This window comes from Leucoraja erinacea, chromosome 35 (assembly GCF_028641065.1).
Source record: "Leucoraja erinacea ecotype New England chromosome 35, Leri_hhj_1, whole genome shotgun sequence".
In the NCBI taxonomy this organism is placed as follows: Eukaryota; Metazoa; Chordata; class Chondrichthyes; order Rajiformes; family Rajidae; genus Leucoraja; species Leucoraja erinaceus.
Window position 1 is genome coordinate 4,448,510 of NC_073411.1, and position 17,452 is coordinate 4,465,961.

General features: G+C 48.0%; 1 protein-coding gene across 4 annotated transcripts in view; it reads left to right on the top strand.

Annotated features, from left to right (window-relative positions):
• tacc1 (transforming, acidic coiled-coil containing protein 1) overlaps nt 1-14,152 on the top strand; it is a 152,354-nt gene extending 138,202 nt beyond the window's left edge. For all 4 annotated transcript variants that reach the window (XM_055662130.1, XM_055662131.1, XM_055662133.1 and 1 more), the window contains 6 exons: nt 877-953; nt 2,353-2,396; nt 3,866-4,026; nt 5,732-5,838; nt 8,715-8,835; nt 13,728-14,152. In XM_055662130.1, the coding sequence (XP_055518105.1) occupies nt 877-953; nt 2,353-2,396; nt 3,866-4,026; nt 5,732-5,838; nt 8,715-8,835; nt 13,728-13,796 (579 nt within the window). In that variant the 3' untranslated portion in view covers nt 13,797-14,152. The remainder of the gene's footprint in view (nt 1-876; nt 954-2,352; nt 2,397-3,865; nt 4,027-5,731; nt 5,839-8,714; nt 8,836-13,727) is intronic.
• The last annotated feature ends 3,300 nt before the right edge of the window (nt 14,153-17,452 follow it).

Sequence of the window (17,452 nt, forward strand, 5' to 3'; positions counted from 1 at the left end):
GACGGGTGAAGGGTTGATGGCTGTGTTAAAGTCAAGTCAAGTCAAGTCAAGTTTATTTGTCACATACACATACGAGATGTGCAGTGAAATGAAAGTGGCAATGCTCGCGGACTTTTGTGCAAAAGACAAACAACCAAACAACCAAACAAACTATAAACACAATCATACCCACACCCATTCTTGGAACATTGAACAATATAGAAGAGGAACAGTCCCTTTGGTCTACAATGTCTGGGCCGTACATGTGGCCAAGAACAATTCTTATCTGCCTTCCCTGACCATTCCCTGTATTTATCCGTAAGCTTCTTAACGCAGGCGGCACTGCGATGGAGTTGCTGCCTCACAGCGCCAGAGACTCGGGGTCACTCCTGACTACGGGTGCTGTGTGTACTGAGGTTTGTACGTTCTCCCCGTGACCTACTTGGGTTTTCTCCGAGATCTTTGGCTTCCTCCGTCTGTGTAGGATTGTGTTAACGTAAGGACATCGCTGGTCGGTGAGGACTTGTTGGGCCGAAGGGCCTGTTTCCGCGCTGTATCTCTAAACTAAACTAAGCTAAACCACTATCGTGTCCGTCTCCACCGCCATCTCTGGCGTAACGTTCCAGCTCCCACTACATTTTGATACTGTATGGGAACAGTCCAATTAAATTCTGTAAACACTTTAATATTTGTAATAAATTCTTTGTGTTGGAAATTTATTTAATTTTTTTTTAACATTTTAATTGGCTGAAACAACTGTCGCTAATGTATGTAGATCAGTGTTAATGTGCGGGGATCGCTGGTCGGCACGGACTCGGCGGGCTGAAGGGCCGTATCTCCGCGCTGTGTCTCTAAAACTTAAAAATGTGTCTCTAATGACGTTTCTCCGTGTTACAGATTATTGGGAAGGAGATAGAAGTAAACGAGTGGAAACAAAAATATGAAGACAGTCGGCAAGAAGTCATCGAAATGAGGTAGGTGAGGGGCAACTCACGGTGGAATGAGTATGCAGTAAACCTTCGTTGTGACGGGTCACGGATGTATGCGTTTAGCAGATGTGCGATCAAGAACAAAATTTGCTCCTTTGCAGCAAAATGAAGTCTTGCAGAATGTGCTTTACAAATACAAAATAGTTTATGTGTAAGAAGGAACTGAAGTTGCTGGTTTAAACCGAAGATAGACACAAAAAGCTGGAGTAACTCAGAGGGACAGGCAGCGTCTCTGGAGAGAAGGAATGGGTGCCGTTTTTGAGTCGAGACCCTTCGTCAGACTGGTTAGGGATAAGGGAAACGAGAGTGTGATGTTTGGTGGACTATGTGAGGTGGGAGGACCCGTTGCTCCTCCCGTGCAGCAGGTGGCACTGCACAGGACAACGGGAGATTTGTATATAGTTTATCCCGTCTGTAGACAGTGTGTGTGCAGCCATTTTGAATTGTCTTGCTGCCAGCATTGAATAAAGCATTAAAGACTCTCAAGTTTTGTGCAAACCTAGAAAATGAACACGAAAGAGAGATGTAGACGATGATGTAGAGAGATAAAGAACAATGAATGAAAAATATGCAAAAAAATAACGATGATGAAGGAAGCAGGCCATTGTTAGCTGTTTGTTGGGTGAAAACGAGAAGCTAATTCGACTTGGGTGGGGAGGGGGAGGGGGGTGCGGGATAGAGAGAGAGGGAATGCTGGACTACCTGAAGTGAGAGAAATCAATATTCATACCACTGGGCTGTGAGCTGCCCAAAGCAAAATTTGAGATGGGAATAGTTTGTTTTCTGTGCATCTGCCCCTACGTTGAGTAAAGGGCCTGTCCCACTTGCTGATTTTTTTTTTGGCGACTGTCAGCGTCATTGACTGACGTAGCAGGTCACCGGAAAAGTCGCGACGTGATGCGGCGTGACGACGTGTTGACACGCGGTTTCCTCATGTGTCGCAACATCTGTTTTGTCGCCACTGGGTTTTGAAATGTTCAAAATCTTTCGGCGATCCCGATCTTTCTCTCTCTTGGTCTCTGGTGCTGTGAAGCAGCAACTCTACCGCTGTGCCACCGTGCCGTATATTTACCTACAGTACATACTAAAGGGCCGGTCCCACTTGCCGATTTCTTTTGGCTACTGCCGGCGTCATATCAGTATCAATCCAGCTGCGAAAAGAAAAATGTTGCGATGCCTGAAAAAACCGCGAGTCATACGTTATCACACCGCGTTAACCGCCGTAACATGCCGCGAATCTTTCAATGACCTAATACGCCAGTCAATGATGCCGGCAGTCGCTGAAAAATTCGCCAAGTGGGACAGGCCCTTGAACTGTTCAACACTGTGCCTGGGTACTTGCTCAATGTGAATCTATGAATTGATATTTTACTTCATTTTGCAGGAAGATTGTCTCAGAGTACGAGAACACCATTGCCCAGATGATCGGTAAGTGACTAGTCGACGCTCCCAGGCAAATCCAGTGGCTCAATGTCTGTACTCATGTCCCTGCTGTGAAAGCAGCAACAGCATTGAGTGTATGAGTGGGAAGGGGCAAGAACTAGTAGAGGCCGTGCTGAAGGGGTCTTATTTCTCTCTAAGTGTCAGGCTGACTTTAGACTGCACATACAGCGCAAAAACAAGCCCCTCGACCCACCGAGTCCGTGCCGACCAGCGATCACTCCGTACATAGAAACATAGAAAATAGGTGCAGGAGTAGGCCATTCGGCCCTTCGAGCCTGCACCGCCATTCAATATGATCATGGCTGATCATCCAACTCAGTATCCTGTACCTGCCTTCTCCATAACCCCTGATCCCTTTAGCCACAAGGGCCACATATAACTCCCTCTTAAATATAGCCAATGAACTGGCCTCAACTACCTTCTGTGGCAGAGAATTCCAGAGATTCACCACTCTCTGTGTGAACTAGCAGAAAGATCGGTTCCTTCCTCTCTGTGTGAACTAACGCTAACCGAGCCAGGTTTAATAGCCTGATGGCTGTGGGGAAGTAGCTATTCCTGATCCTGGTTGTTGCAGTCTTCAGGCTCCTGTACCTTGTACCTGAAGGTAGCAGGGAGATGAGTGTGTGGCCAGGATGGTGTGGGTCCTTGATGATACTGCCAGCCTTTTTGAGGCAGCGACTGCGATAGATCCCCTCGATGGATTTATCGCAGTTGAAGTTTAGGTTCAAGAAAGAACTGCAGATGCTGGTTTAAATCAAAGTTAGACACAAAATGCTGGAGTAACTCAGCGAGTGAGGCAACATCTCTGGAGAGAAGGAATGGGCAATATTTTGGGCCGAGACTCTCGATTAGCCAGGTACATGGATAGGACAGGTTTGGAGGGATATGGAACAAGCGCAGGCAGGTGGGACCATTGTACCTGGGACATGTTGGCCGGAGTGGGCAAGTTGGGCCGAAGGGCCTGTTCCCATCACTCTATGACTAGAGACAATTTACAGTTCACAGAAGCCAATTAACCTACAAACCTGCACGTCTTTGGAGGGAAATGAGTTTAACTTGTCGTATTGTTCAGCACGGACATCGCGGGCCGAAGGGCCTGTTCCTGTGCTGTACTGCTCTTTGTTCCTCTTGCCCAGCGGCTGTAGAGTGTCCCCGCCATACCTTGGGCCCGGGTAGCTGAAGGTCAGGGAACATCGTGCATTCGGAACACTTTATTGTCACATGTGACTGGGCACAATGAAATTCTTTGCTCGGAGACCCAACGTAGACACGTATCGGCTACTACGGCACTGACACAGTTACTAAGTACGCCGGCCAGCTTCTCCTTTGTTCTCCCCCCCTCATGGCGCTCCCCCCCCCCTCACGGCGCTCCCCCCACGCCGGCTCCTCCAACGCTCTACATTTATGCGGCGCCAGGTCCCGCCCGCCGTAACTCCGCCCATTCTCGCCGCCAGACGACGAACAGAAGAACAAAATGGCCTCCCAGACGTCCATGCAGCAGCTGATGGCAGAGAAGGACCAAGCCCTGTCTGACCTCAACTCTGTCGAGAGATCCTTATCCGACCTCTTCAGGAGGTACGAGAACATGAAAGGGGTCCTGGAAGGATTCAAAAAGGTAAATATCCACTTTATTATATCACCCTTGGCCATGTTGTTAATTTAAAATCCAGCTTGAAGACAATATTTCCTTCATTGCACCACACATGTAGAATTAGGCCATTCGGCCCATCAAGGCTGATCTATCTCTTCCTCCTAACCCCATTCTCCTGCCTTCTCCCCATAACCACTGGCACCCGTATTAATCAAGAATTTTCTGATCTCTGCCTTAAAAATATCCATTGACTTGACTAATGAATTCCACAGATTCACCGCCCTCTGACTAAAGAAATTCCTCCCCATCCTCCTCCTTCTCCCCGTTACCCCTGACACCCTTACTAATGAAACATGACTAACAAGACGGATTTGTTCAATGTTCTGAAGAAGGGCCTGGATCTGAAACATCACCCATTCCTTCTCCAGAGATGCTGCCTGTCCCGCTGAGTTACTCCAGGTTTTTGTGTCCATCTTCGATTTCAACCAGCATCTGCAGTTCCTTCGAAAACGTTTGGTTCACTGATGTTTTTATAGTCACATGTGCAAAGTACAAACGCATGGAGAAGTCCAGTAGAGTATTGCCGTACCTAAGCACATCCCCGATTAGCAAATTGTACAGAAATAGTCCACTGAGCCTGCGTGCAAGAGGTGTCATGGTTTGGCACCAATTTCAGAGTCCAGTCCACACTTTAGGTATTATGAGCAGTGCCCGCTCCAGGCGAGCCCCAGGCTTCTGCGGGGCCTCCAGCCGTCGCCTTCCCTTGGACATGTGAGTTGACCAGTAGGGTTGCCAACTATCCCGTATTAGCCGGGACATCCTGTATTTTGGGCTAAATTGGTTTGTCCCGTACGGGACCGCCCTTGTCCCGTATTTGACTGCTGCTACTCGGGTCGAGGGGACTGTCGTGTCGGAGCGCTGCTTCCGGCCCCGCCTCACCCGTCCCGACGTAGTGCAGCCCATGGAGTGCAGCAGCAGCACCTCGCCCGTGACCCCATCGGTCGGCAGCCCAGCCAGCTGTCCGACCTACGGACCTTCGCTTACCTCCGACACCACCACCCCTGATACATTCTTATTGAATCATTATTGTGATCAGTATTGGATCTTATTGAAACATATAAGATTGTTAAGGGTTTAGACACGCTGGAGGCAGGAAACATGTTCCCGATGTTGGGGGAGTCCAGAACCAGGGGCCACAGTTTAAGAGTAAGGGGTAAGCCATTTAGAACCCCATTCCTGCCTTTTCCCCATATCTCCTGACTCCGCTATTTTTAAGAGCCCAATCTAGCTCTCTCTTGAAAGAATCCAGAGAACCTGCCTCCACTGCCATCTGAGGCAGAGAATTCCACAGACTCACCACTCTCTGTGAGAAAAAGTGTTGCCTCGTCTCCGTTCTAAATGGCCTACCTTCGGTTTAAACCAGCACCTGCAGTTCCTTCCCACACATTTCGTCCAACTATCACTTGCCAAGCTTTGTCTCATGCCTCCACCTCTCTTCCAGCCTTCCCCCCCCCTCCCCCACTACAATCCGTCTGAAGAAGGGTCCCGACCCGGAAGGTTGCCTGCCCACTTCCCTCCACAGATGCTGCCCGACCCGCTGGGTTGTTACTCCAGCACTTTGTGTTTGAGGACTGGCGATAATGACTTGACCCGTGACAGCGCTGCCCATTTTCCGTAGACGGAATTGAAAACCAAAGTAAAGTGATTTGTTTTCTCTTTGTGCCCGAAGAATGAAGAAGTATTGAAGAAATGTGCTCAGGATTACTTGGCCAGGGTGAAACAGGAGGAGCAACGGTATCAGGCCCTGAAGATGCACGCTGAGGAAAAACTGGACAAGTGAGTGCACGCCACTCGCTATTTTAGTTTAGTTTAGTTTATTGTAGCAATGTTACAAAATTTTGAGATTTAAAAAATCAAGTCTGCAATTTATCCCATCAGATAAAGCATAATAATAAGTTTAATTTGACACCCAATTCACTTTCATATCTCAAGTAATAAAAAAGTTATGGCCAGTTTCATACTCGGAAATTAGCATCTTGTTCCCTATTGATTTCCTATGGACATAACAAAAAAGCTGTGATCGTGGACAGTCAAAAGCACATAACCTTCTTAAAAATTAAGAGAACTGAATGAAATTTTCAGTTATCATAGATTGAAGCATTCTGAAACAAATATAAAATAATCTAACTTGGATGACCTGAAATTAAAGCATATAATTAGTTAGTTACCCAATTGTAGCTAATTTCAAACTTCAATTACTAGATCTAAACATCTATCCATTTCTTAATAAATGATTAACATTTTTAAATAGCCCAAGTGTCCAAATAATATTCACAAATAATTCACAATAAAATATGATTTTTAAATCTCATTTACATCATTTTATAGGCCAAATGGAAGGAATTTAGTGTTCAATTGCTGTAAATTAAAGTCAATTTAAATCAGCTTTCTAGTGGGTTCCTGTGAACGCGCTGGTTTAGAACGTTCACATTGCGGTAGATTTGTGCCCTCAAATGCCCAGAAAAATACTGCGGGATATAAAGAGCCCAAAATGAGCTACTCGCTATAGAAAACTTTATATACAGGGTTCTTAAGAAGCCCCATTTAATGTAAAAATAAGGTACATACCTTTAATTGTTTGCTTTATAAAACCCTGGGGCTGCGAGAGGTTGCGAGTTTAGAGAGTGATTTTAAAACTACTATAACTATTATACAAGGCCATAAAAACTAATTATACCTTTTGCGACGGGGTCTTTCAGCGATTTTCCGTTAATGATTTACTAGGCTGAACATTTTCGATTGCAACAGCCTAGTAAAAATCGCGTTTTAAACCCGCCCCCTCTAAACAGTGCCAAAATTGCGCACACGGGGTAGGGCAGATGCTCAGCCACGATTCAGGTAGGTTTTGTAACATACCTATTTATTGTCACGTGTACCGAGGTACAGCTTTCTGTTGCATGAAAAATGTTCCTCATGTTGGGGGAGTCCAGAATCAGGGGTCACTGTTTAAGAATAAAGGGTCGGCCATTTAGGCCTGAGATGAGAAAAAGAAATTTCACCCAGAGAGTTGTGATTCTGTGGAATTCTCTGCCACAGAAGGCAATGGAGGCCAATTCACTGGATGTATTCAAGACAGAGTTAGATTTAGCTCTTAGGGCTAAAGGAATCAAGGGATGTGGGGAGAAAGCAGGAATTGGGGTACTGATTTTGGATGATCAGCCATGATCATATTGAATGGCAGTGCTGACTCGAAGGGCCGAATGGCCTACTCCTGCACCTATTGTCTAGGTTGCGTGACGGCAGACAGCAGAAAGACTATACATGATTACAATCAATCCATTTCAGTGTACAGATACTGTACATAATAAGGAAATAACGTTTAGTGCAAAGTAAAACCAGCAAAGCCCGATTAAGGATAGTCTGAGGGACATCAGAGGTAGATAGTAGTTCAGCGCTGCTCTCTGGTTGCAGTAGGATGATTCAGTTGCCTGATAACAGCTGGGAAGAAACTCACTGAATCTGGAGGTGTGCGTTTGCACACATCTATACCCTTTGCCTGATGGGAGAGGGGAGAGGAGGGAGTGGCCAGGGTGCGACTGGTGCATGATTATGCTGCTGGCCTTGCCGAGGCAGTGTGAGGTGTAGATGGAGTCAATAGTCAATGGGTTGGTTTGTCTGATGGCCTGGGCTGCGGCAACAATTTCGGTCTTGGATGGATTTCAAACCTGCTGAGGTACAGTGAAAAGCTTTGTTTTAATAAGATCATATGTGATAGGAGCAGAATTAGGCCATTCGGCCCATCATGTCTTCTCCGCCATTCAATCATGGCTGATCGACCTCTCCCTCCTAACCCCATTCTCCTGCCTTCTCCCCATGACCTCTGACAGCCGTCCTAATCAAGAATCTATCTATCTATCTCTGCCATGAAAATATCCATTGACTTGGCCTCCACAGCCTTCTCTGGTGCTTGATGATGCTGCTGGCCTTGCCGAGGCAGGGTGAGGTGTAGATGGAGTCAATGGAAGTGTCAGAGAAATTAATCGAGGACTCGGACTCATGGGGAGTGAGACTTTAATACATGATATCCTGGAAGAACTGACTGCCCCGGGAGACATCTCCTCAAGAGTACAGACGGCAGAGTTTTACACACTGCTGAATGAACAAGTGTATGTACAGACTAGCACATATCTTAGTTCCTTACTCAGCTTAGTCGGGGAGTTGCGATTTTATCGAAACTGCCTACATTTCCATACATAGGAGCTGTTGGTTTTGCAGGTAATAGATAATAACATCACAGACAAAGAAACAGGTATCTCTACACCAATGCTCCAATCATTCGGGCAAAGGCTTTCCTAAGAACAAGGCGGCATCTTGAGTTTTGCAACACATGTCAAGAGTCAGGTTTTCAAAAGAGAGTTAGATTTAGCTCTTCGGGCTCATGGAATCAAGGGATATGGGGAGGAAGCAGGAACGGGGTACTGATTCTGGAAGATCAGCCATGATCACATTGATCATATTGAATGGTATTGCTGGCTCGAAGGGCCGAATGGCCTCCACCTGCACCTATTGTCTATGTGTCTGTGTGCCAACACAGCAGAACAGTTGAAGTTGAGCAGAATTCTCCCGCAGGATGGTTGGGTTGGTTTGTACGATGGTCTCCTGCCCCTTCACCTTCATCCTAACAGACTCTCTCCGTTCACCCCTCCCCGCAGGGCTAACGAGGAGATCGCCCAGGTCCGCTCCAAGGCTCACGCTGAAGGAGCGGCCATGCAGGCCACCCTCCGCAAGGAGCAGATGAAGGTGGACTCCATGGAGAGGACGATTCAACAGAAGGTAAACACAGTGTGTGTAGGATGGAAGTGCGGATTGCCGGTTTAACCCGAAGACAGACACAAAAAAGCTGGAGTAACTCAGCGGGACAGGCGGCATCTCTGGGGAGAAGGAATGGGTGACGTTTCGGGTCGAGACCCTTCTTCAGACTGGAGTGGTCTCCCCCCCACACAGATGCTGCTCGACCCACTGAGTTCCCCCCAACAGGTTGTCTCTTGTTGAAGTAAAGGGCCTGTCCCACTTGGCGATTGTTCGGGCGACTGCCGGCCTCATTGACTGACGTATTAGGTCGCCGATAACGCCGCGGCGTGTCGACGTATTTACGCGCGGTGTTTCCTCCGGTGCCGCAACATTTGTTTTGTCACCGCTGGATTTTGAAATGTTCGCCGCCGAGGGCCGTATATCAGAATGTGGTTGGAAACAGAACTCCAGTGTATGGCATTACAACGTGCCGAGTGCTGGAACCTGCCTCTCTGAACTGGGTCTGGCTGATTGATTAAAAAATACTTCAGACTCTGGTCGAAAGTGGAACTAGGGTGAACGGGCGATCGATGGTCGGCAGGGACTCGGTGGGCTGAAGGGCCTGTTTTTCCATGCTCCATCTGTAATCTGGACTACAGGCCTGAGGCCTGCCACAGATTTGCCACCTTCGTCAATGAATTCCACAGATTCGCCACCCTCTGGTTAAAGAAATTCCCCCTCGTCTCCAATCTTAAGGAGAGACAAGGAGTCACGGTGCCAGGCGGAAGATGGCTCTGTCCCTTTTGCGGGGTTACGCCCGTGCCCGGGTGGTACTAGACTACGGGACTACGCGCTGTCCACGGGCACCGCGGGGGGATTTCCGGGAGCGCTGGGCACCACGGGGGGTGGAATGTATCCTCAGTAAGGATGGGGACAGTAATTTGAGAATATTGATTTTGCTTGTATTGTGGTGGTGAGTTTGTTTTTAATAATTTAGTATTGTACAGATTATTGTAAATAGATGAATAAATAATTTTTGGTTAATACTAAAAGGAGAGACTAGGAGCTAGATCAGGTCAGACCAAGTTTGGATGGCTTAGTTTAATTCGCTGTGGTTTGCATCTGTCATTTCATGGCAGAGTGTACATTATACCTGGATCACAGCCGAACCAAAATATAAATGCAGAATGGTTCCAAGAAAGAGAAATTAATTTGTCTTAGTTCCATGAAAGTAAACCTTTACTCCCACTAGGTGAGCAGTAGTTTAGTTTAAGGTAGACAAAAATGTTGGAGAAACCTAGCGGGTCGGCAGCATCTATGGAGCGAAGGAATAGGCGATGTTTCGGGTCGAGTCTCACCCGCTAAGTTTCTCCAACATTTTTGTCCACCCTCGATTTTTCCAGCACCTGCAGTTCTTTCTTAAACTAGTAGTTTAGTTTAGTTTGGTTTAGAGATGCAGCATGGAAACAGGCCCTTCAACCCATCTAGTTCACGCTAACCACCAACAACCCCAAACGCTAGTTCTATCCAACACACATGGATACATAGAAACATAGAAAATAGCAGCAGGAGTAGGCCAGAACCAGCACCGCCATTCAATATGATCGTGGCTGATCATCCAAAATCAAGTCATCAAGTCAAGTCAAGTTTATTTGTCACATACACATACGAGATGTGCAGTGAATTGAAAGTGGCAATGCTCGCGGACTTTTGTGCAAAAGACAAACAACAAAACAACCAAACAAATTATAAACACAATCATAACACACATATTCTTTTACATAATAAATAATGGAAGGAAAAACGTTCAGTAGAGTTAGTCCCCGGTGAGATAGGCGTTTACAGTCCGAATTGCCTCTGGGAAGAAACTCCTTCTCAACCTCTCCGTTCTCACCGCATGGCAACGGAGGCGTTTTGCCTGACCGTATCAGCTGGAACAGTCCGTTTTTAGTATGGAAGGGGTCTCCCATGATTTTATTTGCTCTGGAGTTGCACCTCCTGTTGTATATTCCTGCAATTATTAAAGTGAAGTTCCCATAGTGCGTTCGGCAAAAACGCACTACTCTCTTCAGAGCCTTCTTGTCCTTGGCAGAGCAATTCCCAAACCAGAAGATAATGTTCCCGGACAAGATGCTTTCCACCGCCGCTGCGTAGAAGCACTGGAGGATCCTCGGAGACACTCTGAATTTCCTCAATTGCCTGAGGTGGTAAAGGCGTTGCCTTGCCTTACTCACGAGTGCTGAGGCGTGTGATGCCCATGTCATATCCTCGGAGATGTGGACTCCCAGATATTTAAAACCCGATCCACAGGTAAATGTTCACCCGATCCACAGAGTAAATCACTAAATCAGTACCCCGTTCCTGCTTTCTCCCCATATCCCTAGATTCCGTTAGCCCCAAGAGCTAGGGACAATTTAGGGACCGTCGGGACAATTTACAGACGCCAACTAGCCGACATCTTTGTAGTGTGGGTGGGAGGTCCCAGAGAAAACGCGCGCAGTCACGAGGAGAACGTACAACCTACGTACGTACAGACAGCGCCCATGGTCAGGATCGAACCCGGGTCTCTGACACTGTGAGGCTATAATTCTATCCTAGCGCCACCGTGCCGCCCTGAGGGGGCAGAGTGTTTAAGTTGTTGTTTGGGCTCGACGGTTGCTCTGGAGATATTTATTCCCAGGCTGGGAATTCACGTAAAGTTTGGGATGAAAGGCAAGTGTTAGTAGTGGTGGCCATGGAACGTATGGAATGCTGTAAATATTAGTAATAGCATTCAAGGGAAGCAGTCTGCTAGCCAGGCTTGGTGTGGCCTGTATGTGACTGTGAACCACATCAATGCACTTGACTCTGAAATGAACTCTGAAATGGCCCACATATGGTCCAAGGCAATCGGGAACAGAGAATATACAGTGTGTTGGAGCTGCCAGCGATGATCATGTACCTTGAACCAAGTACAATAATGGCTCATCAGATCATAAGACTTAGGAGTAGAATTAGGCCATTCGGCCCATCGAGTCGTATGCTGGGAGAATGGAGCAGCAGGGCTTGTACACTCTGGAGTTTAGAAGGATGAGAGGGCTTCTCATTGAAACATATAAGATTGTTAAGGGCTTGGACACGCTAGAGGCAGGAAACATGTTGCCGATGTTGGGGGAGTCCAGAACCAGGGGCCACAGTTTAAGAATAAAGGGTAAGCCATTTAGAACAGAGACGAAGAAACACTTTTTCTCACAGAGAGTTGTGAGTCTGTGGAATTCTCTGCCTCAGAGGGCGGTGGAGGCAGGTTCTTTGGATGCTCTCACGAGAGAGCTAGATAGGGCTCTTAAAAATGGCAGAGTCAGGGGATATGGGGAGAAGGCAGGAACGGGGTACTGATTGGGGATGATCAGCCATGAATGGCGGTGCTGGCTTGAAGGTCCAAATGGCCTATTGACTATTGTCTATTGTCTATTGAGTCTACTCTGACATTCAATCATGGCTGATCTATCTTTCCCTCTCAATCCCATTCTCCTGCCTTCTCCCCGTAACCAACCAAGCATCTGGCTTTAAAAATCTCTGCTTTAAAAATATCCTTTGACTTGCCCTCCACAGCCCTCAGTGGCAATTAAATCCACAGATTCACCACCCTCTGGTTAAAGAGAATCCTCCTCGTCTCCAATCTGAAGGAGAGGTAATTGCAGAAATCTGAAAAAAAGACAAAGTGCTGGAGTCATCAGCAGGTCAAGCAGCATCTGTGGAGGGAATGGACGGACGATTTCTCAAGGACGGTCCCTGGACCTGGACCTGGAACGTCGCCTGTCAGAGAAACATTCCCGCCAGAGATGCTGCCTGGCATGCTGAGTTCCTTCAGTAGTTTGTGTGTTTGCTGAATGGAAATATTGATTGCCTTTGCACTGAGTTGGGTGAAATGAGGACACTTCATGGCATTGTGGTTTAAAGGACCACTGTTGTTTATCGTACCACATAATGTTGGCCCAGAGCCTCTGGCTGCACTTCACACCCACCATCCTCATCTTCGGACACCCTTTGCGTAGGGGAGAGGCTTGGGTGAAGATGTCCTGGTTGGGTTGCTCCTGGGCCTGGCCAAGCTGGCCATCTGTGAGTCACGGTGCCAGGCGGAGGAGAGCTCTGCCCGAGCTGGCTGCCAAAGCCAGATACTCGGTTGGTTACGGGGGAGAAGGCAGGAGGTAACCTTTTCCAAGGTTATGTCTGCGCCCAGGTGGTTTTAGAAAGGGACCACGCGCGTCCTGTGGGATTTCCAGGACCGCTGGGATGGAATGTAACCTTAACAAGAATTATGAAATAGTTATTAAAAATTCAGTATTTAAGAATACTTTGTATTATGGTGGTGGGTTTTATCATTTTTGTAAATAATTGATTAAAATTATTTTTGGTATATATTTTTTTTAAATGGCACTGGGCAGATGGGACTAGTGTAGATGGGGCATGTTGGTCAGCATGAGGAAGTTGGGCCGAAGGGCCTGAGTCCACACCGTCTGACTCTATGACCCCATTTCCAGAATCTGTGTTTATTTTTTTGTTGAGGTGGAATTTTTCATTTGCCGGCCTTGTCCTTAGGTCCTTTTGTCGTAGGTAGATAAAAATGCTGGAGAAACTCAGCGGGTGAGGCAGCATGTATGGAGCAAAGGAATAGGTGTCGCTTCGGGTCAAGGGATTTGGGGAGAAGGCAGGCACGGGCTATTGATAGGGGAGGATCAGCCATGATCACAATGAATGGCAGTGCTGGCTCGAAGGGCCGAATGGCCTCCTCCTGCACCTATTTTGTATGTTTCTATGGGTCGAGACCCTTCTGAGGCAGCATCCATGGAGCGAAGGAATAGCTGCCTCACCCGCTGAGTTTCTCCAGCATTTTTGTCCACCTTCGATTTTTCCAGCATCTTTCTTAAACAATTGTCCGTTTCTTTCACTCGCAGAACCAAGAGATTGAAGAACTGACCAAGATCTGCGACGAGCTGATCTCCAAACTGGCAAGAATGGACTGAGTTCTGTCCTCCCCGCCACTGGGCCCTGTGCACGATGCAGCTTCCCCCCCCCCCCCCCCACCCAGGCCTTCCTTCCTCAAAGCAGGCGGCCTTACTTAGATCCGGAACCCATCATCCACCCATCTGTACCTTCAACCAGCAATGGCCCAAACAGCCGGCGGAGCAGATGGAGGCCGCTGGTTCATCTTTGTATCATGGCCGCTGCACAAACACAACAGACATTCGCCACTTTGTTCCCAAGGCAGTCGGTGCCTCAGCGTCCCCCAGGTGTAACCTGCTTCACCAGTGCCGTCTCTAATCTTCAAGGTGTCATTCACTACCTGTGCAGCACAGGGATGAGCGTTGAAGGTCCCGTTCCGATCGCTGGGACTGAGATTTAAGTCCAAGCTGGCAAGAATGGACTGAGTTCTGTCCTCCCCACCGCTGGGCCCTGTGCACGATGCAGCTTCCCCCCCCCCCCCACCCAGGCCTTCCTTCCTCAACGCACGCTGCCTTACTTAGAACCAGAACCCATCATCCACCCATCTGTACCTTCAGCCAGCAATGGCCCTAACAGGGGGCCGCTGGGGGTTCCCGTAAGTTGTGGTCATTCACTACCTGTGCAGCACAGGGATGAGCGTTGAAGGTCCCGTTCCGATCTGGGACGGAGATTGAGGTGGGGGGGGGGAGGGGGCGTAAGTTGTGGGGAGGTCACGGGACGTTGCACTGCGAGACGATTCGGATCAGAGTGAGCTAATGCCACTTGCTCATCTCCAGGCCTCTCGCCATTTTGTTTCTCAGGGTTTCGAGAGCCTCGGGCGGGCGTGTAGGGTGTCGGCGCGAGGGCACGGCCTCACACACTGGCGACCGCGCAGAGTTCCCCAGGGCGTCGGGCAACAGGCAATGGGTCAAACCCGCCCGCGAGTTCAGCGCGTCCCATTCCGAGCACGTGAAACCCGCTGTACACTCAACACAACGTTAAAGCCCGTGTCCCACGGTACGAGTTCATTCCAAGAGCTCTCCCGAGTTTGCCCTGATTCGACCTCGTAGATTTACGGTAATGGCCGCTCGTCGGTACTCGGGGCTCTCGTGGACATTTTTCAACATGTTGAAAAATCTTCACGAGTCTTCCCGTGCTTACCTGCCGTTAGCGAGTCTTCCCGAGTACCTGATGTTAGCGTTACGAGCCGCTAAGAGACGTCCCCGAGCTCCGACGTACCCGCTACGTTCATTCTCCGTGCTTACCACGAGTTTGATTTTTTTTTAAACTCGGGAGAGCTCTTGAATGACCTCGTACAGTGGGACAGGGACATTAGTTAGTGGACCTTTCAAGCCCCTCCCGGGTCCAACGGGGACGTGCAAACGGCTCAAGTTTGTGGTAGAGACTTCCTCCTGCAATTAGTCACAAGCCCAAGCACTCAAACGCACATTAACACAATCAACCACCACCCTCCCTACAGTCTGTGCATGACAATTCAGCAGTCGAGTCTGTCTGTATCAGTATTTTTCAGCCATTGTGTTAGTGCCTGTGTGAGATAAGGTGTTGGTGATTTGACTGTGTACATCCCACCTGTGATAGATCAATCATTCTCTCTACCACTGCTGCTTGTATTGATTGATTCCTCTTCTGCCTTGTCTGCTTTCAGCTGCTTCGTACATTGAAAACCTTCACCTGCATAATTTTTTATATACAGATATATTTGTCTTTTATATGTTATAGTTCAATATAAAAAAAATTTAAAGTTGTAATGACAAAGTGAAAAAACAAAATCTGAAAAGATATTATAAAATTTTAATTCCATGTACTAATATATTTTTTCCATCGCCATCGCCTGAATAAAATTAATGGTGAGTTTCACCTTGAGCAGTCCCACGATCACCTGTCTTATTTCACCACCAGGTTTACCCTGACATGGAAGATAGACATGTTATCGAGCTGGAAAGGGTTCAGAGAAGATTTACGAGGATGTTGCCAGGACTAGAGGGTCTGAGCTATAGGGAGAGGTTGAGTCGGCTGGGTGTCTATTGCTTGGAGCGCAGGAGGATGAGGGGCGATCTTATAGTGCATAAGATTATGAGAGGAATAGATGGGGTAGATGCACAGAGTCTCTTGCCCAGAGTAGGTGAATCGAGGATCAGAGGACATAGCTTCAAGGCGAAAGGGAAAAGATTTTATAGGAATCTGAGGGGTAAGGTGGATGTGTGGAAGAGGCTGCCAGAGGAGGTAGTTGAGACTGGGACTATCCCAACATATCACAAGCAGTTAGACAGGTATATGGATAGGACAGGTTTGGAGGGATATGGACCAAATGCTGGCAGGTAGGACTAGTGTAGCTGGGACATTGTTGGCTGGTGTAGGCAAGTTGGGCTGAACTGTGGAGATGACTGTGGCCTTCAGTATATATGTTTATAGCAGAGATTGACATATTCCATTAGAACGGGTGTCAAGGGTTATGGAGAGAAGGCAGGAAAATGGGATTAGGAGGCAGTGATCAGCCACGGTTGAATGGCAGAGTAGACTCGATGGGCCGAATGGCCTGATCCTACTCCTATAACTTGTGAACTCAATGACTCAGCAACTGTGGAGAAAGGTTACACAGGAGGCAGGTCTATCTTCATCTTAGTGAAGAATGCAGAAGGAACTGGGCGGGTTTGAAAGAACTGATGTCCTGCCACAAGTAAAACACAAAGTGCTGGAGTAACTCAGCGGGTCAGGCAGCATCTGTGGAGAACATGGATAGGGGTTTCACAGAGTGCTGGAGTAACTCAGCGGGTCAGGCAGCATCTGTGGAGAACATGGATAGGTGATGTTTCACAGAGTGCTGGAGTAACTCAGCGGGTCAGGCAGCATCTGTGGAGAACATGGACAGGTGACGTTTCACAAAGTGCTGGAGTAACTCAGTGGGTCAGGCAGCATCTGTGGAGAACATGGATAGGTGATGTTTCATAGAGTGCTGGAGTAACTCAGCGGGTCAGGCAGCATCTGTGGAGAACATGGATAGGTGACGTTTCACAGAGTGCTGGAGTAACTCAGTGGATCAGGCAGCATCTGTGGAGAACATGGATAGGTGACGTTTCACAGAGTGCTGGAGTAACTCAGCGGGTCAGGCAGCATCTGTGGAGAACATGGATAGGTGACGTTTCTAGCCGGGACCCTTCTTCAGATTGTATAAACCAGCAGTTTATGTTTATTAACCACTGCAGATGCTGCCTGACCCGCTGAGTTATTCCAGCACACGAGATGGCCGCATCTGCAGTCTCTTGTGTCTCTTCCAGTTAACTGCGCAGCTTCTGGCACGTTGAGTGACGTTAGCGGGAATCCTGTGAACCGCTGCCCCTGACACTCTTAACAATGGACACGGAGGGGTCAGAGGTCACGGCAGAATGAGGGGATGGACTGGAAACAGACTGCTTATTCGCTGAGACCTTTGCCGCCATTTACAATTCTCACCCCACGACGACAACACATGGAGAGCCTCTTGAATGTACCCACTCCATGTTGGATCCCAACACAGGGGAAATTACCCAGTTGGTTTTGAAACCAAGATGGATGACGGCTGCCGGCAGTGAAAGTCAGCGGAGGATTATTTAAAGCTTCTCTTAGAGTTTTGCCGTTCCCTGCTGTCATAAGCCATTGGAGCTCACAACTAGCACCCTCGATCAACTCTCTTGCCCAG